The 26,720-nt window shown below is 48.3% G+C and overlaps 2 protein-coding genes across 5 annotated transcripts in view; one reads left to right on the top strand and one right to left on the bottom strand.

Annotated features, from left to right (window-relative positions):
* The window catches only part of LOC307208802 (uncharacterized protein), an 88,892-nt gene extending 75,652 nt beyond the window's left edge, over positions 1-13,240 (bottom strand). For 2 of the 4 annotated variants that reach the window (XR_013835238.1, XR_013835239.1), the window contains exons 1-2: positions 13,003-13,240; positions 6,841-8,454 (exon numbers count right to left, since the gene is read on the bottom strand). Coding sequence is in view for 1 of the 4 variants with exons in the window: in XM_079963777.1 (XP_079819903.1) it covers positions 7,187-8,407 (1,221 nt within the window). In the remaining 3 variants the exon portion in view is untranslated. Of the gene's footprint in view, positions 1-5,702; positions 6,481-6,521; positions 8,455-13,002 lie in introns of those variants that run through there. The other 2 variants (XR_013835240.1, XM_079963777.1) reach the window with 2 other exon arrangements.
* Positions 13,241-18,609: 5,369 nt separating this feature from the next.
* On the top strand, positions 18,610-26,713 carry LOC307207967 (uncharacterized protein). Its single transcript, XM_079962281.1, has 3 exons — positions 18,610-19,452; positions 20,337-20,466; positions 25,213-26,713. Exons 1-3 carry the CDS (start codon positions 18,700-18,702, stop codon positions 26,439-26,441), a joined length of 2,112 nt encoding a protein of 703 aa, XP_079818407.1. The 5' UTR covers positions 18,610-18,699; the 3' UTR covers positions 26,442-26,713.
* Positions 26,714-26,720: the final 7 nt, after the last annotated feature.

Below are 26,720 nucleotides of genomic sequence, written 5' to 3'. Positions count from 1 at the left end.
TGTGCCTCTCATTTTTTTTTGCCCAAGTGCAATACTTTACATTTCTCCCTATTAAAATTCATCTTGTTTGTTTTGGCCCAGTTCTCTAATCTGTCAAGGTCGTTTTGAAGTGTGATCCTGTCCTCTGGGGTGTTAGCCACCCCAGTTTGGTGTCATCTGCAAATTTGATCAGGATGCCCTTTAGTCCATCATCCAAGTCGTTGATAAAGATGTTGAATAAGACCGGGCCCAAGACAGAACCCTGTGGCACCCCACTAGTCACTCTTCTCCAGGATGAAGAGGAACCATTGAGGAGCACCCTTTGGGTTCGGTCAGTCAGCCAGTTACAAATCCACTGAGTGGTAGCATAGTCAAGACCGCATTTTACCAGCTTCTTTACAAGAATATCATGGGGCACCTTGTCAAATGCCTTGCTGAAATCAAGGTAGGCTACATCCACTGCGTTCCCTTCATCTACCAGGCTTGTAATTCTGTCAAAAAACGAGATCGGTTAGTCTGACATGACTTATTTTTCAGAAATCCATGCTGACTATTGGTGATCACAGCATTCCTTTCTAGGTGCTCACAGACTGTTTGCTTAATGATCTGCTCCAGAATCTTCCCTGGTATTGATGTCAGACTGACTGGGCGGTAATTATTTGGGTCCTCTCTTTTCCCCTTTTTGAAAATAGGGACAACATTTGCCCTCCTCCAGTCTGCTGGGACTTCACCTGTTCTCCAGGAATTCTCAAAGATGACTGCCAGTGGTTCTGAGATCACATCTGCCAGTTCTTTTAATACTCTTGGATGCAGTTCATCTGGCCCTGGAGACTTGAATACATCTAAACTAGCCAAGTATTCTTGTACTATCTCCTTAGTTATTCTGGGCTGTGTTTCCTCTGCTGAATCATTTGCTCCAAATTCTTCAGGTCGGGCATTGTTTTCTTTATTGGAGAAGACTGAGGCAAAGAAGGCATTGAGGAGTTCAGCCCTTTCTGTGTTCCCTGTTTGCATTTCACCATCTTCTCCTCTGAGTGACCCCACTGTTTCTTTGTTCTTCCTTTTGCTACGAACATACCCATAAAAGCCTTTTTTGTTGCTTTTAACCTCTCTAGCAAGCCTGAGTTCATTCTGTGCTTTAGCTTTTCTGACTTTGTGTCTACACGTGATGGCTATTTGTTTGAATTCCTCTTTGGTGGTTTCCCCCCTTTTCCATTTTTTGTACACATCCTTTTTTAATCTTAACTCAGTTAAAAGTTCTTTAGATAGCCACCCCGGCTTCTTTAGGCACCTTCCATGTTTCCGTCTCATTGGTATTGCCTGAAGTTGTGCTTTTACTATCTCTCTCTTAACAAACTCCCAGCCATCATGAACTCCCTTTCCTTTTAATATTACTGTCCATGGGATCTCACCCAGCACTTCCCTAAGTTTTATGAAGTCGGCTTTCCTAAAGTCAAGAAATTGAGTCCTAGTATGCTTGGCTGCTCCTTTCCGCTGTATAGTAAACTTCAGAAGAGCATGATCACTCACGCCTAATGATCCTTCCACTTCTACCCCACTAACCAGGTCATCAACATTGGTTAGGACCAGGTCTAAAATGGCTGTTCCTCTTGTTGCTTCTCCCACTTTCTGGACAACGAAGTTGTCTGCAAGGCCAGTGAGGAATCTGTTTGACCTTATGCTCTTGGCTGAGTTTGACATCCAGCAAATATCTGGGTAATTGAAGTCCCCCATTACTACTATCTCCCCTCCTTTTGCATGCTTGGCCATCTGTTCCAGGAAGGCATCATCTATGTCCTCCGTTTGGCTTGGGGATCTATAGTAAACTCCCACAATGAGGTCCCTGTTATTCATCTCTCCCTTAATTTTGACCCAAATGCTCTCACTTTGGCTTTGAGGTTCTAAATCTTGGATCTCTTCACAGGTATACACATCCCTGACATATAACGCCACTCCTCCTCCTTTCTTGTCTGGTCTGTTTCTCTGAAATAGATTGTAACCCTCCATTATTACATTCCAATCGTGGGACTTATCCCACCAAGTTTCAGTGATGCCTATTATGTCATATTTAGTTTGCTGTACCAAGAGCTCAAGCTCATCTTGTTTATTACCCATGCTTTGCGCATTAGTGTACAGACATTGAAGTCCATTAATCATTCCCCCGTGTCTCTTATTTAAGGATTTTTTCCTCCCACCACTAGGTCTGCGTACTGTTTGCTCCATTTGGTCTATGACATTTGGATGATCATCTTCATCAATTGATAGACTCCTACTTTCAGGAGTACTGTCTTCCTCCCCCACATTAGTCAGTTTAAAGCTCTCCTGATGAGGTTTCTGAGATTTTTGGCAAAAACATTCCTCCCAACCGTTGTGAGGTGCAGCCCATCTCTTGCCAGAAGTCCATCTTCAAGAAACTGCAGTCCGTGATCTAAGAATCCAAACCGTTCCTGTTTACACCATTTGCGAAGCCAGCTGTTCATTTCCACTATTTTTCTCTCTCTCCCTGGGCCACGTCGTTCAACTGGGAGGACAGATGAGATGACAATTTGTGCATTTAATTGCTTCAATTTCCTGCCCAGAGCCTCATAGTCTCTTTTGATCTTCTGGAGGCTATTGCTTGCAGTGTCATTGATTCCCTCATGAACCAAGAGGAAGGGGTATTTGTCAGTGGGTTTTATGATTCCTTGCAGTCGTTCAGTTACTTCTTGGATCTTAGCCCCGGGAGACCTAGCCTGGATCTTGCTGGGGAATGCAGCCAGGGAGGTCAACAGGAGATCAAGCCGGGTGCCTGGGAGAGTTGCCAGTTTCTCCTCATATGGGCTTGATTTCCGACAGGGTGAACCTGTGGCCTTTCAAATGGTGCTGGACTCCAACTCCCATCATCCCTGGCCATTGGCCATGCTGCTTGGGGCTGATAGGAGTTGGAGTCCAACCAAACCAGTGGAAAACCACAGGTTCCCCCTCCCTGTAATGCCTGGAATGTTTAATTTTGTGTCAACCATGTACAACCATGATCCCTTACTTGAATAAATACGCTCTTGTGTAGTTTGAAGTGCTGGGGGAAATTCAGGGTGGAATGGTCCGTTTGGAAACAGGACAAAGGCCTGCATCTTTAAAGAAATCTGCCTCATAATTCCTATACAATACTCAAAAAGGAGTTTATTCTGCGGTAACCCAGAATTCATCTGGGGTCAGTCTTTTGGCTGCCACACTTTTAAGGAGGATGAAGACAAATTGGAAGTAGCTCAGAAGACAATGAGGATGCTTGAGGGATTTGGAAACAAGCTCTGTGAGGAAAAGACTGAGGGATAGCATCTCCCCTAGATATGTGAAGAGGGCAAAAACTTGTGCCACATCTGCAACATACATTTAAAGCACTATCATATCACACTAACTATCATGGCTTCCCCCAAAGAATCCTGGCAAGTGGTGTTTGTTCGGTGTGTCGAGAATTGTTAGGAAAAACCCTCATTTCTGTGAGGGAAATAGGGATTTCTCTCACACACAAGATGGCTCCCAAATGGCCACCTATTATCCCAGTGACCAGAGCGAGCAAGATGGTAGCCTCATGCGCCGCCTCAGACTATACTAGCAGCCACTGATTTCTTTTTCATTCACAGCCATCCACAATTTGGCGGCCATCACCACAGCTTGTGTCAGCAAATGCCATTTTTTAAATTGTGCAAGTTTTCCTTTCGCCTGCTCTGAATCGCCTGCTGTTCAGCTTCAGCCTTGGGGTCCAAGCTGATGAGGGAGAAAAACCTCTCCCTAGCCATTTTCTCTCTGCCAGTAGTGGCGGCTGGTGCTCATTAGGGCTACATTTGCACCATCTATTTAAAACACTATAATACCCAATGCTTTCTTTCTGGGGTGATGCAGGGGTACGCATACCCCTAAACATTTTGTGAATCTAACGGGAGAAGAAACTAAAATAATAAAAATTAGTTTCTTCTCCAGTGCGGCGAATCGTCAGTTCCATTGCTACCCCCGATGGCAGCCTCCTTTCCTGTCACGAGGGAAGCAAGTGTTTAATGTGTGAGGTAGGAGTTGGAATCTAGCACGGTGATTAGTCAGTTTCATTGTTACCACCTCTGCCGGCGGCTTCCTTTCCTTTCCCAGTGATTTTCTTGAGTCAAAATGAGAGTACCCCAAAACATTTTTAGGGGGGAAAAGCAACGATAATAGCCTTTGAAAAAAAAATTAAACATAAAGAGTGAATGGGCAACTTATGAAGAGCTGCTAACAGAAGAACAATCGGAAGCCATGGAAGCCGTGTCAGACATTCAGGTTCCAAATGATGTTCACAAACTGGAGCACTCACTTCCGGCTTTGCGGCATTCAGGAGCCAAAACGTCCAGCTCGCAAGGTGTTCAAGAACCAAGGTTCTAGAACCAACTGTACAGAGCTATGTGGACCATTGGTCTGACTCAGAATTAGCCAGCTTCCCATGTCCAAATTTCAACATGTCTTGCTTATCTTAAAACTTAATTTTACCCCTTGATAAATTGCATGTCAACTCCTTGTTAACTTTTCATCTTGTGCTTTTTAAAAAAATATTGTGTATATTATGTAAACTGCATAGAGGTTTTTTGTTGATTAAATTTTGTTAAATAAAATGTTTTCTTAAAAAAACAAAACCCCAGCTCCCCTTAATCATTTTGTTTGCCCTCTTCCTTAAGTGTTTCCAGCTCCACAATATATTTTTTTAAGTTTGGAAACAGACACCCCCATTTGCATGAAAAACAGCAGGGGAGAGTTCACAGCCCAGCAGAAGGTCTCAGCTTTAATCTCTGGCATCTCCAGGCAGAGCTGGGAGAGAACCCTGTCTGAAACCCAGCAGCTGCCAGTCAGTGCGGGCAATACTGAGCTAGATGGAACAAGGGTCTGAATCAGCATAAGGAAGCTTCCAGTGTCCCCAATCTCCTCCTCTTTTTCTCCAGTATCCTCATAAAGTGACATCACTGCAACCTGCATTTCCCTGCCTCAACTGGATTGGCTGCCCCTTGTCAGGGGAGCAGGAACACCCACAGCATGGTGATGTCAGCAAAGCATCTCTGGGAAATTGCCACTGGCAGAGCAAGAACACAAAGCTGGTTAACAGCCGCCCCAGCCGCTTTCAGGGTCCACTTCTGATTCCAGCCTGATCGCCATCGCCTCTTGTTTTAGAAGGCTGACCTTAAACGATGCGACAGGTGGAGTTACAAAAACACCCTACAAATTGCATGTATGTGCCATGCTTGGGCAAGAGCTCCAATAATCCCGAAAAAATGGGATAAAACAAATGTCGGTATATAGAAAGCACAGTCCCCATTTTGTGATTTCACATAGCCAAATCCAATTGGCTATGTGACATGAAAACATCAAACTACCTAAAGGTGACCCCTGGCTGCCTCAGAAAGAAGCTCTTGTGTGTTTTATTTGTGTGTTTTTGGTATCAAAATGGTAAAGGACAGTGATGTGTGTGTGTGTGTGTGTGTGCACGTGTATAAGAAATGAGCAAACGGGGAGTGTCATGAAACTTCCTCTCCCCACAAAAGGAATTTTTAATGAGCAAAAATTTAAGTGTGGTCCTCATATTGGGGAATCAAGCAGTTTGGGTCTGGGTCAGAATGCTGCAAAACACACATGACCCAAGGTACTGATGCACAGGTTAGGACTCTTGATAAAGAAGGCCTGCACACAAAACAACCATCTATTTATTACCATGAAATAACATATAGTAATGCATGAAAAACCCATTTATTTATTTTTTGCACCGACGGTTCGATTCTGTAGCTGCTTCCCCGCCTGCAGTTGCTCTTGCAGCTAGGTCTCTCCTCCGCACCCAAAATCCCATGACCCAGAGTGCCTTAGCACAATATATGCTCTGATCCCTTGCACGAATGTGTCGCTGGGTTCCATTGGTATTGGTAGGGCGGAAGGCAGGGAGGCCGACAGTAGGTGGCGCCAGAGAGCCAGCGACAGGCACAGCCAACTAACGCTGGCCTTGATCCCCTCTTACAGAGTTCTACAAGGGCCACACTGAGACCAAGGAGGAAGAAGCCGACAGACAGCGCCACCCCTTGGACTGGATGCAAGTGGGAAGGCAGGTCAAGGATGGAGGTTGGTGGGATGGTGCCCCATTTGCCCTAAAAACAGGCCGGGGGTCCACTGACTGCGACGAGAAACCTGGTCAGGTTCACTTTGAGGTTACCGCCTGCGCTACTCAGCGAAGTACAGGAACAGGCCTGTGTGGAAATGTTATGGCTTCTTTCCTAGCTGGGCAGGAATTTCCGCCCCCATGCATAATACAATTAAATTGGTTACAGTGGTACCTCTGGTTACGTACTGAATTCGTTCCAGAGGTCCGTTCTTAACCTGATACTGTTCTTAACCTGAAGCACCACTTTAGCTAATGGGGCCTCCTGCTGCCGCCGCGCCACCAGGGCATGATTTCTGTTCTCATCCTGAAGCAAAGTTCTTAACCCGAGGTACTATTTCTGGGTTAGCGGAGTCTGTAACCTGAAGTGTCCGTAACCCGAGGTAAAGGTAAAGGGACCCCCGATCATTAGGTCCAGTCGTGGCCAACTCTGGGGTTGCGGCGCTCATCTCGCTTTACAGGCCGAGGGAGCCAGTGTACAGCTGGTCATGTGGCCAGCATGACTAAGCCGCTTCCGGCGAACCAGAGCAGTGCATGGAAATGCCGTTTACCTTCCCGCCGGAGCACCACTTTAGCTAGCGGGGCCTTGTGCCGTCGCCGCACGATTTCTGTTCTCATCTTGAAGCAAAGTTCTTAACCTGAGGTACTATTTCTGGGTTAGCGGAGTCTGTAACCTGAAGCGCCTGTAACCTGAAGCGCCTGTAACCTGAAGCGCCTGTAACCCGAGGTACCACTGTACTAAGTTTCTCTGCTTCACACACTCCTCTAAAAACAGGCTCCACATTGTTTTTATAAAAGTCTGGCTTAAGCAACTGCATAGTTTGCTCCTAAGCATAGCTGTCAACATTTTCCCTTTTTTAAGGGAAATTCTCTTATTCCGAATAGGATTCCTTGCAAGAAAAGGAAAAAGTTGACAGCTATGCTCCTAAGATTCCCCCCTCTTTTTTTTTTTTTTTTGCATGGGATCTTTGCTGCTCAACTATGGGGAGTAAAGCCGTTTCCATTCCCTATCCTGCAGGAAGCCCTCCCCACACCCCCCCAAAAGAAACCCCTAAAGGCCAGAAGAGTTTAGGCTTGCAAAGCCTCCCGGTCTTTGTGGGTTCTTTTATGGACCACGAGGTGCGCGCTGCAGGTGAAGCACCTCCCGCAGACGAGGCACATGTACGGCTTCTCCCCCGTGTGGATCCTCTGGTGCTGCATGAGGTGTGCGCTCTGGCTGAAGCTCTTCCCGCAGGTGCCGCACTTGTAGGGCTTCTCACCCGTGTGGGTCCGCTCGTGCTTCACCACGTCCGAGCTGGTGGTGAAGCTTTTTCCGCACAGTGAGCACTTGTAGGGCTTCTCGCCCGTGTGGGTCCTCTTGTGCTTGACGAGGTCGGAGCTGGAGCGGAAGCTCTTTCCGCAGATGAGGCACTTGCAAGGCTTCTCGCCCGTGTGGGTCCTCTCGTGCTGCGTGAGGATCATGCTCTGGCTGAAACTCTTGCCGCAGTAGGAGCATTTGTACGGCCTCTCGCCCGTGTGGCTCCTCTGGTGCTTCACCAGGCCTGAGTTGGACGCGAAGCTCTCCCCGCACGTCAAGCAGGTGTAGGGCCTCTCGCCTGTGTGGGTCCTCTCGTGCTGGATGAGGTTCGAGCTGCGCTTGAAGCTCTTCTCGCAGAGGGAGCAGCTGAACGGCTTCTCCTCCGTATGGGTCTTCTTGTGGTTGACGAAGTTCGAGCTGGTGCTGAAGCGCTTCCCGCAGTCGGGGCACTGGTAAGGCCTCTCGCCCGTGTGGGTCCTCTGGTGCGTCATGAGGTGGGCATTGGAGCAGAAGCTCTTGCCGCACAGGAAGCACTTGTAGGGCTTCTCCTTCGTGTGGAAGCGCTCGTGGACGATCAGGTAGGAGCGCTGGTTGAAGCGCTTCTCGCACACCGAGCACTGGTACGGCTTCTCGCCCGTGTGGATCCGCTCGTGCTTCACCAGGTCCGAGCTCTGGTGGAAGCTGCGCCCGCAGTCGGAGCACTTGTAGGGCTTCTCCCCCGAGTGGTTCCTCTTCTGGTGGCTGATGAGGCTCGAGATGCTGCAGAAGCTCTTCCCGCATTCGGTGCAGATGTAAGAGGTCCCTTCGACCGAGCCGCCTTCGTCCAAGACGGGGAGGAGGCTCGGCGGGCCTTCCGGGAGGTGGCTGATCTCACAGATGCCTTCCATGTCGTGAAAGCCGGAAAGGCCGTCGGGCGCCTCCAGCAAGGGCCCACACGCTTCCATGAGGTCGGGGGTTTTCGTCTCGGTGGCCTCCTCTTTGCTGTCACTCATTTGTTCTCCGGCGGCGGGAATTTTCTTTGAAAGATATGTTTTTCAGGCTAAAAAAGGAAAACGAGAGTGAGAAGCGACCTAAACAGGACTCATTCTCTGTGCCACAGGTGAGTTTGACCATGGGTCCCTCTATAATAATCATTATCATAATCATAATTTATTATTTATTATTTATACCCCGCTTCCCCAGCCACTCTGGGTGGCTTCCAACAAAACACTAAAATACAATAACCTATTAAACATTAAAAGCTTCCCTAAACAGGGCTGCCTTTAGATGTCTTCTAAAAGTCTGGTAGTTATTTTTCTCTTTGACATCTGGTGGGAGGGCGTTCCACAGGGCGGGTGCCACTACCGAGAAGGCCCTCTGCCTGGTTCCCTGTAACTTGGCTTCTTGCAGCGAGGGAACCGCCAGAAGGCCCTCAGCGCTGGACCTCCATGTCCGGGCAGAACAATGGGGGTGGAGACGCTCCTTCAGGTATACTGGACCGAGGCCTCTAACTCAGTATTTCCCACACTGACTGGCAGTGGCTCTCCTGCAGGGTCAGATTAAGACCTTTAGAGGCCCCCAAAGAGATCTAATTCAAAATAGAAACAATAGAATAAACAATAATACAGTGGTACCCCAGGTTACAGATGCCGCTAACCCAGAAATAGTACCTTGGATTAAGAACTTTGCTTCAGAATGAGAACAGAAATCGCGTGGTGGTGGCAGCAGGAGGCCCCGTTAGCTAAAGTGTTACCTCAGATTAAGAACAGTTTCAGGTTAAGAATGGACCTCCAGAATGAATTAAGTTCTTAACCAGAGGTACCACTGTAAACCACAAAATAAAATTGTATTTTCCAAAATGAAACGAAACAATGGGAAAAATGGAGAACAATGTTTATTTTCGTATACTTCCACTTCGTTTATATGTTTTTTTAAAATCCCCTACTTTTTCTAGTTGCAAAGTTTTTGATCAGATCCTCCAAACTAGTCTTACATAACACATCTGCTTCTATACTTAAGGATAGAGAAAAGGCACCCAGCCTGCCTTGTTGCCTAGCTGTGCAGTTGGGACTTTTAATACACTTCAACTGAGAAAATGGAACACTCAGCTGAGCAATTTGGGATCATTAATGCTAAAAATCCGACAATGTGAAATTTCTGTGAAGGCCTCCTTCCCTTGATGCCCTGAGCACAGCCTTATTTTGCTTAATGGTTAATCAAGCCCTGTTCCCCTGGGTTCCAGGCAGGGAACATTCTCAGTCCTACCTCAAGATGTTGGGGATCGTGGAGATGCTTCACCACAGCTATGGCGATTCTCCTTTTCCAGGAGCAAAGACCATGTACTACCTTCCTGTGCATCGGCCTGCAGCTCACCCCCCACCCCCAAAACCAACCCAGTTCCTGCGCTTTTGAGGTAGCAAACCCTATTTGACCTGGATAGATTCCAGGAATGACCGGTAAAGGTAAAGGGACCCCTGACCATTAGGTCCAGTCCTGGCTGACTCTGGGGTTGTGGTGCTCATCTCGCTTTATTGGCCGAGGGAGCCGGTGTACAGCTTCCAGGTCATGTGGCCAGCATGACTGAGCCGCTTCTGGAGAACCAGAGCAGAACACAGAAAAGCTGTTTACCTTCCCGCCGGAGCGGTACCTATTTATCTACTTGCACTTTGACGTGCTTTCGAACTGCTAGGTTGGCAGGAGCAGGGACCGAGCAACGGGAGCTCACCCCGTCGCGGGGATTTGAACTGCCAACCTTCTAATCCGCAAGTTCCAGGCTCTGTGGTTTAACCCACAGCGCCACCTGCATCCTGACGGAATGACCGTTAGCCCACATTAATTCACCCAGACACAAAAGATGCTCTTTTGAATATGCAACACTTGACATTGCAATGACCTCCGAAGCAAAGGATAAGTTATGAAAGGGCCACAGGAACTCGCTCCCCAAAAACTTTCCCCAAGGCTGCCCCTTATACCTCATACACACTAATCTGCAAGCTTCTCCCAAGAGGCCCTTTAAAACTAGGGCTGACTCAAGTTTGTGGGGGGAAATTATTATTATTATTATTATTATTATTATTATTATTATTATTAATTATTATTATTTCTTTATTTATACCCTGCCCATCTAACTGGGCTTCCCCAGCCACTCTGGGCAGCTCCCCTAAAAATATTTAAAACACGATAAAACATCAAACATTAAAAACATCCCTAAACAAGGCTGCCTTCAGATGTCTTCTGAAAGTCAGAGAGTTGCTTATTTCCTTGACATCTGATGGGAGGGCGTTCCACAGGGTGGGCGCCATCACCGAGAAGGCCCTCTGCCTGGTTCCTGGAAGCACCGTAGCTCAGGGCCGGAGCGTCTGCCTTATCCCGGGTGCGATTTCCGGTGCCCCTGGGCAAGAACGGGAAAAGCTGCTGCCCCAAACCCTGGAGAGCCTCTGCCAGTCAGTGTTGATTTTCTGACGTGGAATAAGGCAGCTTCCAGTTTTGTTCCCGTGTCAGTGATGTGCCGCCTTGTAACAGAGTTCTGGACCATTGGCCCATCCGACTGAGAACTGCACTGATTGGCAGAAGCTCTCCGGGGGTTTCAGGCAGAACAGTATTATTGCTATTATTTAATTAATTAAATCCACATCTTGCCCTTTGTCTGAGGACCACACGGTAACTGGAGAGGCCATTGAGGCTCGAACCTAGGAGCTTCCGCTTGCCTTGTACAGAGAAACAGGAAGCTGTCATGTACCGGAGCTAAACTGCGGACTGTCTTGCCAGAGTGGTGCCTGCTCTGGTTATCTCCTGCTTGGACTACTGCAATGCGCTCTACGTGGGGCTACTTTTGAAGGTGACCCAGAAACTGCAACTAATCCAGAATGCAGCAGCTAGACTGGTGACTGGGGGCGGCTGCCGAGACCACATAACACCGGTCTTGAAAGGTCTACATTGGCTCCCAGTACGTTTCCGAGCACAATTCATAGTGTTGGTGTTGACCTTGAAAGCCCTAAACGGCCTCGGCCCAGTATACCTGAAGGAGCATCTCCACCTCCATCGTTCTGCGCTGGGGTCCAGTGCTGAGGGCCTTCTGGCGGTTCCATCATTGCGAGAAGCAAAGCTACAGGGAACCAGGCAGAGGGCCTTCTCAGTAGTGACGCCCTCCCTGTGGAACACCCTCCCATCAGATGTCAAAGCGATAAACAACTACCTGACATTCAGAAGACATCTTAAGGCAGCCTTGTTCAGGGAAGTTTTTAATGTGTGACCTTTTAGTGTATTTTTGGTCTCTGTGGAGGCTGCCCAGAGTGGCTGGGGAAACCCAGCCAGATGGGCGGGGTACAAATAATAAATTATTATTATTATTCACTGAGCTCAGTATTGTCTACACTGACTGGCAGCTGCTCTCCGGGATTTCATTGCCAGCGGAGATGGCAAGGATTTTGGACCTTCTGCATGCAGGACGGCTACTCCGCCACTGAACTCTGGCCGTTCCCTGGGGCATTTCTCAGATCGACCTGCATTTAAAAGGAGGAGGAAGAGGGTAGGTAGGAGGGGTTGCCAACTTTTCCAACACAGCCTGCAGCTGTGCCTTTGGACAGCATCCTGATCTGCAGGCGTCTTTGTCCCTGTGTGGCAAAAAAGCTCCACACCTGCTTTTTTCTTGCACATTTCTGCACATCCAGCCAGTGGCGTAGCGTGGGGGGGTGCAGGGGGGCCCGGCCGCACCAGGCGCAACATCTGGGGTTAGGGTTAGGGGGCGCAAATCCACGGGTTAAAGGTAAAAGGTAAAGGTACCCCTGCCCGTACGGGCCAGTCTTGACAGACTCTGGGGTTGTGCGCCCATCTCACTTAAGAGGCCAGGGGCCAGCGCTGTCCGGAGACACTTCCGGGTCACGTGGCCAGCGTGACATCGCTGCTCTGGCGAGCCAGAGCCGCACACGGAAACGCCGTTTACCTTCCCGCTGGTAAGCGGTCCCTATTTATCTACTTGCACCCGGAGGTGCTTTCGAACTGCTAGGTTGGCAGGCGCTGGGACCGAGCAGCGGGAGCGCACCCCGCCGCAGGGATTCGAACCGCCGACCTTTCGATCGGCAAGCCCTAGGCGCTGAGGCTTTAACCAACAGCGCCACCTGCGTCCCACCCAATCCACGGGTTAGGGGGCGCAAATTACTTGCCTTGCCCCGGGTGCTGACAACCCACGCTACGCCACTGCATCCAGCCGCCGTCCGAGAGCAAAATCAGGCTTTGGCACCCTGCATTGGCAACCTTAAAAAGGCCCCCTTTGCCATAATCCTGGATTATGAAGGTTTCTCTTTTCCCACCTCTGTTATTTTCTCCTACCAATAGGGAACCTATGTAAGGACTCTATATGGGCTCTTGGATACCCCATAAGGGGAAAGGGCATATTTTTTATTTACAACACCACCTCCTCCCCTGTTCCAGACAGAGATCTAAATATTTGCGATCCAGCTTTTCCAGCCACCCAAGACGGGGAGGGGAGTTTCCTATTGTCCCCCCTCGCTGCACTACCTCGCCTTTTGTCTCTCCTCCTCCCCCACTGGAAAAAAAGAGAAAAGAGAAAGAAGACTAAGCATGATTTTAAGGGGAGCAACTTTCCTACCTCCGCAAGCCCTCCGGGCGCAGCGCCGCCTGCAAGAGCGCAGCGCGCAGCAACACGCGCGCAAAAGAAGCGGCTCTGCTGAACAGCTCCTGCAAGCGCCGATTTGCAAATGGGTTTTGCTGGAGCGATTGAAAAGGAGACAGAGAGAGAGAGGAAGGAACAGGAAGTGGCCGTCGCCGTTTATCGTCCCCCTTTGCAAAAAAAAAGAGACACGAAAACAGAGTCTCTCTAGCAATCGTGGATTTTGCAAAGGCGCAAAGGCGCGGAGGGAGAGAAAAATCCTTGCAAAGGCGCAAAGGCGCGGAGGGAGAGAAAATAAATAAATTCCAGTACTTAAATGCACCTTTCACAAGAAACCAGAGGCATTTCTCTTGGGTATGGTCGGCCAGTTGGTGCCGAAGAAGGATAAGAATTTCTTTTTGTACGCTACTACGGCAGCAAAGATTCTTCTAGCAAAGTATTGGAAGACACAAGAGTTACCCACGCTGGAGGAATGGCAGGCGAAAGTGATCGACTTTATGGGATTGGCAGAAATGACCGGCAGAATCCGCGACCAAGAGAAAGAGACTGTGGAAGAAGATTGGAAGAAGTTTAAAATATATCTTAAGAGTTACTATAAAATTGAGGAGTGCTAAAATGCTGAGGGAGAGGAAGACGTAGAATTGCAGCGGTAAATTGTATTTAGTTTAGGGTGAAATTGAAAAGGAGAATGAATTTATATTTAATTGGCTAAAAAGGGTTGCTGAACAATTGTTAAAATGAAGGATGCAAAAAGGGGAAGGCATGGGGAAGTCCGGGAAAAGAGGTTTATGGAAATAAGGTAAAGAAATTATGATTTTTTGGTGTTTGTTTTTATGTTATTTTTGTGTTTGTTAAAAATTGGAAATTAATAAAAAATTTATTAAAAAAAAAAAGAGAGAAAATAAATAAATTCCAAATTATCCGTGAAACTGCAAGGAAGTTTCTGGTGAAGAATTCTGGACAGCTCCCAAGCTTGCTGGCTTTTGGGGGCGGAGGGGGGTGATGTTTGGGGTGAGCCTAACAAAGGAAGATGCCATATGCAGAGTCAGAAAATTGGTCCATTTAGCGCAGTGTTGTCTACACTGACTGGCAGCGGCTGTCCAGGGTTCCAGGCAAGGCGCCTCTCCCAATAATCTTTTTTTTTTTAAAAAAAAAATTATACTATTCAGATATATACATTTCACTGATTTTACAATCATTTTGACATTTTAAATCTTGACTTCCTTCCCCCGCTTTCTGTGATTCCTTAAATTTATTTTTATTTTAAATATCTTCTGCATATTCAAATTAACTTAACTTATTTGTTTAGCTCCTCGGGTTACATACGCTTCAGGTTACAGATGCTTCAGGTTACAGACTCAGCTAACCCAGAAATAGTACCTTGGGTTAAGAACTTTGCTTCAGAACGAGAACAGAAATTGCACAACGGCGGCGCAGCAGCAGCGGGAGGCCCCATTAGCTAAAGTGGTGCTTCAGGTTAAGAACAGTTTCAGGTTAAAAACGGACCTCCAGAACGAATTAAGTACATAACCAGAGGTACCAGTGTACAGTACTCTTAATGTAGCTGCAGGTTATTACAATAATCCTGCCAGTGTTTTTATCTGTTTACAATTTATCTGTAAATATTCAATAAACCATTTCCATTCTTTTATAAAAGTTTGTTTTCTTGAATTCTTATTCTTCCGGTAAGTTTTGCCGTTTCCATAAGTTTTTGTATTCCTTTTTCCTTTGCTGGGATTTCTTTCCATTTTGCGGAAAGTAATATTCTTGCCGCTGTAGTCACATAAATGAATAAATTGCTATACAGTGGTATCTCAGGTTAAGTACTTAATTTGTTCCGGAGGTCCGTTCTTAACCTGAAACTTTTCTTAACCTGAAGCACCACTTTAGCTAATGGGGCCTCCTGCTGCCACCGCGCCACCAGAGCACGATTTCTGTTCTCATCCTGAAGCAAAGTTCTTAACCTGAAGCACGATTTCCGGGTTAACGGAGTCTGTAACCTGAAGCGTATGTAACCCGAGGTACCACTGTACAATTTAGGTAGTTCTGTTCCTATGATTCCCAAGAGCGCCTCTCTCATCTACTAAGAGAATGTTACTGGGGACTCAAAGGGGAAGGCAAAGGGGCAACTTGGGACACGTTTGTGATAGAACATAGGGTGGCATTCACCTACTATATGCATTTAAAACACGATGATTACTATTATAAACAGTAATGCCTCCCCTTCCCTGCAAAAAAAAATATAGGTGTTGTAGTTTGTTAATGGTGCTGACAGTTGCTAGGAGACCACTGTTCCCCTTGAAATAAAAAAAATTAAGGTTATATATATATATATATATATATACATACACACACAGTGGTACCTCGGGTTAAGTACTTAATTTTTTTCGGAGGTCTGTTCTTAACCTGAAACTGTTCTTAACCTGAAGCACCACTTTAGCTAATGCCTCCCACTGCCACCGCGCCGCTGGACCACGATTTCTGTTCTTATCCTGAAGCAAAGTTCTTAACCTGAAACACTATTTCTGGGTTAGCGGAGTCTGTAACCTAAAGTGTATGTAACTGGAGGTAGCACTGTGTGTGTGTGTGTGTGTGTGTGTGTGTGTGTGTATAAAATGTTCATAACTGCATATATAAACCACATGTCTGAAACCCCACAGAAAAAGTCCTGAAACCATTTTGTCCCTCCCAAATTGACCTCAAATATTTCTCTGCAAGGTCGAAGGAAAATGGAAAAGCCTCCCCATTGTCTTTTTTGTTCACAAATCCTGTCTTAAGGTTCCAGTTACAGATAGGTAGCCGTGTTGGTCTGCCATAGTCAAAACAAAATAAAAAAATTCCTTCCAGTAGCACCTTAAAGACCAACTAAGTTTGTTCTAGGTATGAGCTTTCGTGTGCATGCACGGTATCTGAAGAAGTGTGCATGCACACGAAAGCTCATACCTAGAACTAACTTAGTTGGTCTTTAAGGTGCTACTGGAAGGATTTTTTTAATTTTGTCCTGTCTTAAGGGTATGTCTGTGTATGAATAGGATGAGCCTGTGACCTGGCTCAGGAACTAAGTATTTATCATTACAAAAGACTGGCCAGGCTCCCCAGGTAATCCAATCAAGTGACCATTAACAGGTAACCTGCCAGACAGGAGATAAACAACGCACTCAGATTTCTGTTGTGGACTGCCCTTTCTGTGATGTAGGTATGATATATCTGGGGGGTGGTCTTGAGCTACACCCCTTCTGTGATGTATGATGTTTCTGGGGGGCGTGTCTTGGACTCCAGGGCGGGCAATTTAAAATGTCTATATAAGGGCGGGCACACCTTTGTTCTGGGTCCTCCTCCGTCCTCCTGTGTGTGAGGGGAGCACCCTGTTGCAACAGTTGAATAAAGATCAGGCTTACTAGCTGCTTTGCTTCTCAATATTCTCTGGTTGGCCTCTGTTATTTTCTCCGACCGATGGAAAACCTACAAAGGACTCTATAAGGGCTCTTGTGTCCCCTATAAGGGAATAAGGGCAGATTTTTGTTTATTAAACCTTCATGGAGCTACAGTTCCCAAAATTCCCTGTGAAGCCGGATTTATTGTTAAACGGCTCTGAGGACTGTAGCTCTGTGAACGGAATAGGCATTTGTGAACAACTCATAGCACCCTTAACAAACTATAGATCCCAATATTATTGTTATTTTGTAGGGGTGTGTGTGTAGCCATGGCTGTTTAGAGTAGTGTGCTCATTTGAAAACAGCTGTGGGTGGTCTCAGCAATGGGGGGTTCATCCACAGCCGCCAGATGACTGCAGTTGGGTGAAGCATCCCAACTTCTTTCTTCTTTCTCCTTTCACCTGGGCATGTGCAGAGAGGAAAAGGTGTGAGCATAATCAAGGGGAGGGTTTCAATTCACATACACTTCCAGACAGAGGCAAACATTTTTTTCTTCTACAGATGGGTTAGTGTGTAATCTGTCTATATCTGCCCAGATTTGTAAGGTTGGCAGGCCTTTGGTTGATCTGACTTACATCCTATGACCTTTTAAAATGTGTGTGTGTTTTTGAGGGGGCTATTGGGTTGTTGTTTTTATTTTGTATTAGGTATTTTGTGGTTTTATATCTTGATTTTATTCTGTGAACCGCCCTGCGACCCCTGGGTATAGGGCGGTATATAAATTCAATAAATTATAATTAGCATTTGGGGGGGGGATATACTTTTAACTGCTGGTGTTATTTAGAATTTGTTCCAGATCAATTTATTTCTAACGTTTGGCTTTTCCTCTCTCATGGCACAGAAATTATAGAAAAAGAAAGGGGAATCCCTTGAATCTACTCTGTGCTCTAGTTGTCACAAAGGGTTAAGCTGAGAGAGTCGGGATTTCCAGAGCGGCACTTCGGACAGAAATTGTTCTGACTACTGAAGGCCCTCCTCTTCCTTTTCTCCCCCTTCGCGACTCTATGGTGCTTTTCTTTGCTGCAAAGTAGAGGCTGGAAAAAGAGATTTTTCAGCTCCGGGGAGGGAATCCGGTAAGTGAGAAGCGCCTTGAGGCAGGAGCAGAGAGCTGGCCTGGAATAGGAAGGTTTGCTTTAGGGATCTGCTGGATCAGGCAGACCCCTCCCCGACCAGCCTCCTGCTCCCAGCCAGACCTGGGCAGCCAGACCTCCCTGGGAGGCTCAGAGGCGGCAAGGCAGCAGCAAACCTCTTGCTGCTCTCTGCCTCCAGCACTTTGCAGGCAGACTGCTCCTGAACATGCAGGTTCCACGGAGCTGTAATGAGTTTTGGAACATCCTCTGTGGATTTCTCTATCTCCACCCCCCACCCCTTTTAAACATAAAGTCTATCAAGGACTATTCTTCATCATGGCTATGTCTTGCCTATATCTTGCTTGATCAACTTTCAGGGACATTATGTCAGGGGTGGTCAGAAGTCAGATGGGGTGCTTTGCAGTACAGTGGTACCACAGGTTATGAACTTAATTCATCCTGGAGGTCCGTTCTTAACCTGAAGCACCACTTTAGCTAATGGGGCCTCCCGCTGCCGCCGCTGTGCAATTTCTGTTCTCATCCTGAACCAAAGTTCTTAATCCAAGGTACTATTTCTGGGTTAGCGGAGTCTTTAACCTGAAGCGTCTGTAACCCGAGGTACCACTGTAGATCACTAAGTGTCTCTAAGGCTCTTTGATTGCCTGTTGATTAGAAATAGCAGCAACAACTCCTTCTACCACCCTGCAGAAATGAAACAAACAGCTTCTGAATGTGAGAAAGCACAGTGGGAAACCAGGACTGGACTCTTGTGTGAAAGGGCTGTAATCAGGGTGCCATCTGCACTATAGTAATTCCACTTTAAACTGTCATGGCTTCCCCCAAAGAATCCTGGGAACTGTAGTTTGTTAAGGGTGCTGAGATTGTTAGGAGACCCCCCTATTCCCCTCACAGCTACAGTTCCCAGAGGACTGAGCATGCTCAGTTTTTCACGGAATACTGACTGATGATTGGTGGGAAGGAAAAACATGGGGGCAGAGAATGGAATGGAGTATCCTGAACAGGAGTGTTCTACGATGCAACTTTTTGCTGCAGCTCCCACTGATTCTCTTTCCTTGCAGAGGCAACCCTGGACCTGGCAGTTGACATCACCGAGAAACATGGGATAGCAGTGTGTGAGTGATCCCTGCCAAACCCCGGAGTTAAGAGGGGTGATGGCGTCCGAACGCAGGAATGCAGCTGTCTGGGCTGTCCCCCGAGATGCCCTGCTGGAGGACACAGTGAAGACGGAGGCCCAGGAGGAGGCATCGGAGTCTGAACCAGAGGAGGCTGCAGGAACAGGCCCCTTGGCCGTCCGCTCAGAGAGCCTCAAGGAATTGTGGGAAGGGACCATAACAGAGCACATTAAGCAGGAACCCGAGGAAGGGCCTCAGGGGGAGTGCTGGGGAGCTCAGTGTCAGGGGCTCCTGAAGGCTGTGCGGTCTCCACAGTCTGAACCAGGAAACCTGCAGCTGGCCAGCAATGGCCCAAGGGACACACAGGCTTCCTTTGAGGGGCGACCAGACGTTGGGCGAGGCAGGGTGATCCGCCACCTGCCCGGCCCTGGAGGAGACATCCCCCCGCCCACCCACAGCATTTTGGCCCTGGATCGTGGGGAAGTGAAGAAGGAGGCTCCCAGCCAGGAGGTGGAGCGCCTGTGCTTCAGGCAGTTCCTCTACCAGGAGGCCGAGGGGCCGCGAGATCTCTGTGGGATGCTGTGGAGGCTCTGCCATCGGTGGCTGCAGCCGGAGAGGCGCACCAAGGAGCAGATCCTGGAGTTGGTGATCTTGGAGCAGTTCCTGGCCGTCCTGCCTCCGGAGATGCAGAACTGGGTCAGGGAAGGCGGGCCGGAGACTTGCGGTCAGGCAGTCGGCCTGGCGGAGGATTTCCTGGAGAGGCAGCAAGAGAACGAGCACGAAATACAACAGGTGAGAGGGCAGGAGAGCAGTCCTGGGAAGAACAAAAGGAACAGTGGCAAGGAGCCCAGAGGACTAGCCATTGGGGCAGTTTTTGCTGACTGTAAATATGCATTGGACTGACTGTTCCTTTAGATCAGATATAGGCAAACTGGGCCCTCCAGATGTCTTGGGACTACAATTGGGACCCAGTGGTCCTGCTAGCTAGGGATCATGGGAGTTGAAGGTCAAAAACATCTGGAGGGCCAAGTTTGCCTATGCTTGCCCTAGATGGTTCGAAAATGGGATCTGGCCGAATCAGCAGGGGTTGGCTGTATTGGCAAAGTAGAACCTCCAGGTTCTGAGGCAGTGTACCTTAGAACGCCACTTGCTGGGGGAAGAATAAGGATGGTGGGCAGCGCACTCTCTGCCCTAACGGACCAGCTTCCACTGCTGTGAACAGGCAGTCAGTGTGGTCTCTGACCCTTCAGGGCTCTGTATCTGGCATCTTGAGAGAGAAGAGAGAGGCTATGTGGATGGTTTCCTGTGCTCCAGTCCGTGTCTTGAGATGGGCTGCCACATCCTGCCCCAGCTGGTTTAATGCATCCCCCTTCAAAGACAGCGCAGAGGACAACCTTTGCCTGAAGAAGGTCTCCTTGAGATTCTGGAGAGCTGCTGCCAGTCAGTGTAGGCAATACTGTGAAAGATGGGCCAATGGCCTGACCCAGTCAAAGGCAGGGAGTCTTTGGCCCTGCAGATGTTGCTGGACTCCCACTCCCCTGACCCTTGGCCATGCTGGCTGGGGGCTGATGGGAATTAGAGTCCTGTAGCATCTGGAGAAGCCCCAGAGGTTCCTCACCCCTGAATCTCAGGCGATTCGCACCCATTTCTTTGTCTTGTTCTTTCTGCTGTTTCAGGTCCTCTGGCCCTTCAAGGAGAAAGCGGATGATTCCCCTGAGGCTGACGGGGCTCTGTCAGACTCCGGCGAGTGGCCCCTCATCAGAGTGGTCAAGCAGGAGGATACAGCTGCTGATGCCCCTTGGCTGGGTAAGGAGTCTTTGGCTGGGGGGAGTTCTCTTGTGGAGCAAGTTATGGAAGTGAGGGGCCATCACAATAAAGGCTCTGGCCGGAGATCTAACTGACCTTAGAGGTGCACTAGCAATCAGGATCTCTGAAGCCACTCTTAGGGCTTGTGTGGGTTCCTGTAGGTGGTCCCTCAAATAACTGGGCCCCAAGCCCCTTCCAGTGGTACCTTGCAAGACGAATGCCTCGTAAGACGAAAAACTCGCAAGGCGAAAGAGTTTTTTGGTTTTTGAGTTGCTTCGCAAGACGAATTTCCCTGTGGGCTTGCTTCGCAAGACGAAAACGTCTTGCAAGTTTGTTTCCTTTTTCTTAAAACCATTAATACCCAGGGTGCATTGCTTGAAGAGGTGCAGTTGCAACTTGACTTCGAGGAGCAACTCATAGCACGTGGTGTGGTAGCCTTTTTTGAGGTTTTTGAAGACTTTGGTGATTTTTGAAGCTTTTCCAAAACTTCTTTTGCAGCCATTTGGTAAGTTAAACTTTTAAAACGTTTTTGGGGGTTTTTGGGTTGGGGTGTTTGGAATTCAAGGACTTGGTGTTGGGGAGGGGTTTGCAAGAATCTGGAAGCTTGTGTCCCCCCCCCCCTGCATTTTTATGATTTTTTGTGACCATTGGGGCACTCTGCTGTTGTTAAAAAAAAAGATTTCTGGGTTCGAATTTCTGTGTGGTGGGTGGCTGGGGGAATAGTTGGAGAGGGGTTTGCAAGAATCTGGAAGCTTGTGTGTTTTTCGTTCTGCATTTTTATGATTTTTTGTGACCATTGGGGCACTCTGCTATTGTTAAAAAAAAAGATTTCTGGGCTTGAATTTCTGTGTGGTGGGTGGCTGGGGGAATACAGTGGTGCCTTGCAAGACGAAATTAATTCGTTCTGCGAGTTTTTTCGTCTACCGAATTTTTCGTCTTGTGAAGCACGAAATCCCATAGGAATGCATTGAAAATCAATTAATGCGTTCCTATGGTCAAAAAAAGTCCAAACAAAGCCAAAGTTGGTACAACAAGAGTTTATTAAGTGCTCTTTAAAGTCACACATACAGTAAAGAGCATTTCAAAAATTGTAGGAACAATAAATTAAGTTTCTAAACATGACAGAAAAACATTTAAAAATCACCAAAGTGTACAGTACATTTTCTAAGACTCTGGGGGACAACTCGAAGAAGGTTCCTCTTCCACTCTTTGCTTCTTGCTGAAGCACCTGTCCATGGTCTGCTGCTTCATCCGCCTTTTCAGCACCTCCCTGAAAGGCGACATGACCCTCGTATCAAAAATGTTCGCAAGGTCACGTGTCAGGTCCTTGTCAGGGTGGTGCCGCTCTGCAAAAGCCTGCACATCTTTCCACTTCTGGCAAATGTCCCTCAGTTCTTTGGAGGACAGCCGTTCCTCAGTTGCTTCCTCCTCTTCCAGCAAGGCCTGTCACACGCATCCCACCGTCGTGCTTCCGGATGATCTCCTTCTTCATTTCCAGCGTCATCTTCTCCTTCTTCCTCTCGCCGGCCTCTGCAGCAGCAGTCTTCTTGGGTCCCATGGCAGCACAGCTCCTACCTTCTCAAACCCCGCCCCCCAAAAAAATCAGTGCTTGACATCCAAAAAATTCAAAAGCACCCAGCCACCCACCACACAGAAATTCAAACCCAAAATCCAACACCCCCCCAAAAAAAGTTTTAAAAGTTTAACTTACCAAATGGCTGCAAAAGAAGTTTTGGAAAAGCTTCAAAAATCACCAAAGTCTTCAAAAACCTCAACTGTTCCCCTAGCCACCCACCACACAGAAATTGCAAACGCCTCCCCAACTCTTCCCCCAGCCCCTCCCCAACTGTTGCAAACCCTTCCCCAACTGTTGCAAACCCCTCCCCAACTGTTCCCCCAGCCACCCACTGCACAGAAATTCAAACCCAGATTTTTTTTTAAAAAAAACAACAACATGGCCCAATGGTCACAGAAAATCATAAAAATGCAGAAAAAACCACACAAGCTCCCAGATTCTTGCAAACCCCTCCCCAGCTGTTCCCCCAGCCACCCACCGCACAGAAATTCAACCCCAGATTTTTTTTTAAAAAAACAACATGGCCCAATGGTCACAAAAAAATCATAAAAATGCAGGAAAAAAACACACAAGCTTCCAGATTCTTGCAAACCCCTCCCCAACACCAAGTCCTTGAATTCCAAGCACCCCAACCAAAAATCCAACCCCCCCAAAAAAAGTTTTAAAAGTTTAACTTACCAAATGGCTGCAAAAGAAGTTTTGGAAAAGCTTCAAAAATCACCAAAGTCTTCAAAAACCTCAAAAAAGGCTACCACACCGCGTGCTATGAGTTGCTCCTCGAAGTCAAGTCGCAACTGCACCTCTTCAAGCAATGCACCCTGGGTATTAACGGTTTTAAGAAAAAGGAAGCAAGCCCATAGGGAAATTCGTCTTGCGAAGCACTTCAAAAAATGAAAAACTTTTGTCTAGTGAGTTTTTCGTCTTACGAGGCATTCGTCTTGCGGGGCACCACTGTAGTTGAGAAGGGGTTTGCAAGAATCTGGAAGCTTGTGTGTTTTCTAGGAGGTTTGGTGCTTTTGAATTTTTTTGATATGAAGCACTGATTTTTTGGGGGGGGGGTTGCGAAGGTAGGAGCTGTGCTGCCATGGGGCCCAAGAAGACTGCTGCTGCAGAGGCCGGCGAGAGGAAGAAGGAGAAGGTGACGCTGGAAATGAAGAAGGAGATCATCCGGAAGCACGACGGTGGAATGCGTGTGACAGACCTCTCCAGGGTGTACGGGAGGAATCCATCGACCATCGCGACCATCCTGAAGATGAGGGGGAAGATCCTTGCGACTGATGTAGCCAAGGGAGTTACCAGGATCGTGAAGAACCGCCCAGCTGTTCTGGAGGAGGTGGAGAAGTTGCTGCTCATTTGGTTAGAAGAGAAGCAGCGTGCAGGGGACACAGTGACTGAGGCCGTCATTTGTAAGAAGGCCAAGGCCTTGCACGCAGACCTCGTCCAGCAACAGCCAGGAACCTCAGGCGAGCCAGAAGTCTTCAAGGCAAGCAGAGGCTGGTTTGACCGGTTCAAGATGAGATCTGAAATCCACAGTGTGGTCAGGTATGGAGAGGCTGCCAGTTCTGATGTTTCTGCGGCTGAAGACTTTGCAGCGGAGTTCCTGGAGGTTGTGACGACGGAGGGCTACGTTCCACAGCAGGTCTTCAACTGCGACGAGACTGGGCTGTTTTGGAAGAGGATGCCCAAAAGGACTTTCATCACTCAGGAGGAGGCCAAGTTGCCTGACCACAAGCCCATGAAGGACCGTCTGACCCTGCTCTTCTGTGCCAACGCAAGCGGCGACCTGAAGATCAAGCCCCTGCTGGTGTACCACACGGAGAACCCACGGGCCTTCAAGAAACACAACGTCGACAAGGAGCAGCTGAGTGTCATGTGGCGATCCAACAGTAAGGCTTGGGTCACACGTGTGCTGTTTGTGGACTGGGTCAATCTTGCTTTTGGCCCTGCTGTCAAACAGTACCTGCTGGACAACGACCTGCCGCTGAAGGCTTTGCTTCTGATGGACAATGCTCCTGCTCATCCTAAAGGCCTTGAGGAGGACTTGTTGGAGGAGTTCAGCTTCATCAGCATCATGTTCCTGCCGCCTAACACCACGCCACTGCTCCAGCCGATGGATCAGCAGCTCATCGCCAATTTCAAAAAACTCTACACCAAGGAGCTTTTCAGGCGATGCTTCGAGGTGACTGATTGCACCACCATCACCCTGCGGGAATTCTGGAAGGACCACTTCGACATCGTCACCTGCTTGAAGATGATCACCACGGCCTGGGACGGGATCAACCAGAGAAATTTGAATTGCGCTTGGCGCAGCCTGTGGCCAGACTGTGTGGCACCAAGTGACTCTGATGCACCAGAGTCAACAGTGGTGCAGGACATTGTTTCCTTGGGGAGGGCCATGGGCCTGGAGGTCACAGAGGAGGATGTCAGCGAGCTGGTGGAGGAGCACAACCACGAGCTGACCACCCAGGAGCTGGTCGAACTGCAGGCAGAGGCTGCGCAGGAACAGGCCTTGCTGGAAGAGGAGGAAGCAACTGAGGAACGGCTATCCTTCAAAGAACTGAGGGACATTTGCCAGAAGTGGAAAGATGTGCAGGCTTTTGCACAGCGGCACCACCCTGACAAGGACCTGACACGTGACCTTGCAAACATTTTTGATACGAGGGTCATGTCATCTTTCAGGGAAGTGCTGAAAAGGCGGATGAAGCAGCAGACCATGGGCAGGTTCTTCAGCAAGAAGCAAAGAGTGGAAGAGGAACCTTCTTCGAGTTGTCCCCCAGAGTCTTAGAAAATGTATGTACAGTACTGTGTACACTTTGGTGATTTTTAAATGTTTTTCTGTCATGTTTAGAAACTTAAACTATTGTTCCTTCAATTTTTGAAATGCTCTTTACAGTATGTGTGACTTTAAAGAGCACTTAATAAACTCTTGTTGTACCAAATTTGGCTTTGTTTGGACTTTTTTTGACCATAGGAACACATTAATTGATTTTCAATGCATTCCTATGGGAATCCGTGCTTCGCAAGACAAAAAATTCGGTAGACGAAAAAACTCGCAGAACGAATTAATTTCGTCTTGCGAGGCTCCACTGTATTTGATTGTTATCCAGGCCCTCTTTTTTCCTTGGGGAAGGAAAATCTCTTTCTAAGGATCCCTCCCCCCCCCCCAACAGATGGTGAGAAGAAGATTGTACCAGTCAATTCTGAAGAAGCTGAACCACATTGGATGCTGCCAGGGAGAGCAGAACGGACTGTATCACGATATGCCGACTGGGGACCAGCATCCGAAAACCAGCAGGAAACTCACCCCCAGAATGAAGAAGGCAAATCTGTTCCTTTCCAGCTCTCTGCCATACCAGTCCAGCAAAGGTTCCTCAAGGGTGAGACATGCGCTGAGTGCGGAAAGTCCTTTCGCTGCAAGGCGGAGCTCACCGAACACCAGAGAATGCACTCCGGAGAGAAACCCTACATCTGCTCCGACTGTGGGAAGAGCTTCCGCAGGAGGAATGTCCTAGTTGCACATCAGAGAATCCACACTGGGGAGAAGCCCTTCAACTGCCCGGACTGCGGGAAAAACTTCAACCAGCGATCGCATCTTACGGCACATGAGAGAACCCACACGCAAGAGAAGCCCTTTGCTTGCCTGGACTGCGGACAGAGCTTTAGTAGGCGCACTGGGCTTGTGTCTCACCAGAGAATCCACACGGGAGAGAAGCCCTATCGCTGCCAAGACTGCGGGAAAAGTTTCAGGCAGAGATTCGATCTTATTCGACATCAGAGAATCCACACGGGCGAGAAGCCACACCAGTGCCCCGACTGCGCCAAAAGCTTCAGGAATAAATCCGCTTTCCTCGTGCACAGACGGATCCACACCGAGGAGAAACCGTACCCGTGCTCTGGGTGCGGGAAGAACTTCCGTCATCGCACCAACCTCCTCGCGCACGAAAGGATCCACACGGGAGAGAAGCCCTACAAGTGCGGAGAGTGCGGGAAGAGTTTTGGTGACGGGTCGTCCCTCATGAAACACAAGCGAGCTCACACGGGTGAGAAGCCGTACAAGTGTGCCGAGTGTGGGAAATGCTTCTCTCAGAACGCCGGCCTGGTTCAGCATGAGAAGATCCACACGGGAGAAAAACCCTTCCAGTGCCCGGACTGTCCCAAAAGCTTCCGGGACAAGTCGGCCTTTGTCGTTCACCACAGGACACACACGAGGGAGAAACCGTTTCACTGCTCGGTCTGCGAGAAGAGCTTCAGCCATCGCTCCAACCTTCTCAAGCACGAGAGAACCCACACTGGGGTGAAGCCATACAAGTGCCTGGAGTGCGGAAAGGGCTTCACTCAGAGGCCAAATCTCCTCGTACACGCGAGAAGCCATTTGAAACAGGAAGGGGAGATTGGCTAAGAGGGTGGGGAGAACTACCTCAATGGGCATCCCCGGTTGGAAAATAAAATAAGGTCCCGAGTTTTAGAGATCTCTATTTTGTTGCCATTTGCCACTGTTATTGAGTGGCAAAGAGGAAGGTCAGGAGAAGTATGTGCTTTTTATCTGTGGCATAAAAGGAAGGGGAAGGTGTCAGGCTGCGGTCAAATCTCATAGCAGATGGAGAGACCACCTTGAAAAGGTCCTTTCCGCATCATTCAGTAATTAAATTAAATTAAGAATACAGTCATACCTCATGTT

This window comes from Podarcis cretensis (assembly GCF_951804945.1).
Source record: "Podarcis cretensis genome assembly, chromosome: 2".
In the NCBI taxonomy this organism is placed as follows: domain Eukaryota; kingdom Metazoa; phylum Chordata; class Lepidosauria; order Squamata; family Lacertidae; genus Podarcis; species Podarcis cretensis.
This window is presented reverse-complemented; position numbering and strand designations above follow the sequence as displayed.

Excerpts from the sequence above, each read along its gene's own strand:
- LOC307207967 (XM_079962281.1), top strand. The coding sequence starts at position 18,700 with ATGGCGTCCGAACGCAGGAATGCAGCTGTCTGGGCTGTCCCCCGAGAT. Across the intron at positions 19,453-20,336 it reads ACGAGCACGAAATACAACAG|GTCCTCTGGCCCTTCAAGGA; the intron begins GTGAGAGGGCAG and ends CTGCTGTTTCAG. Across the intron at positions 20,467-25,212 it reads TGCTGATGCCCCTTGGCTGG|ATGGTGAGAAGAAGATTGTA; the intron begins GTAAGGAGTCTT and ends CCCCCCCAACAG.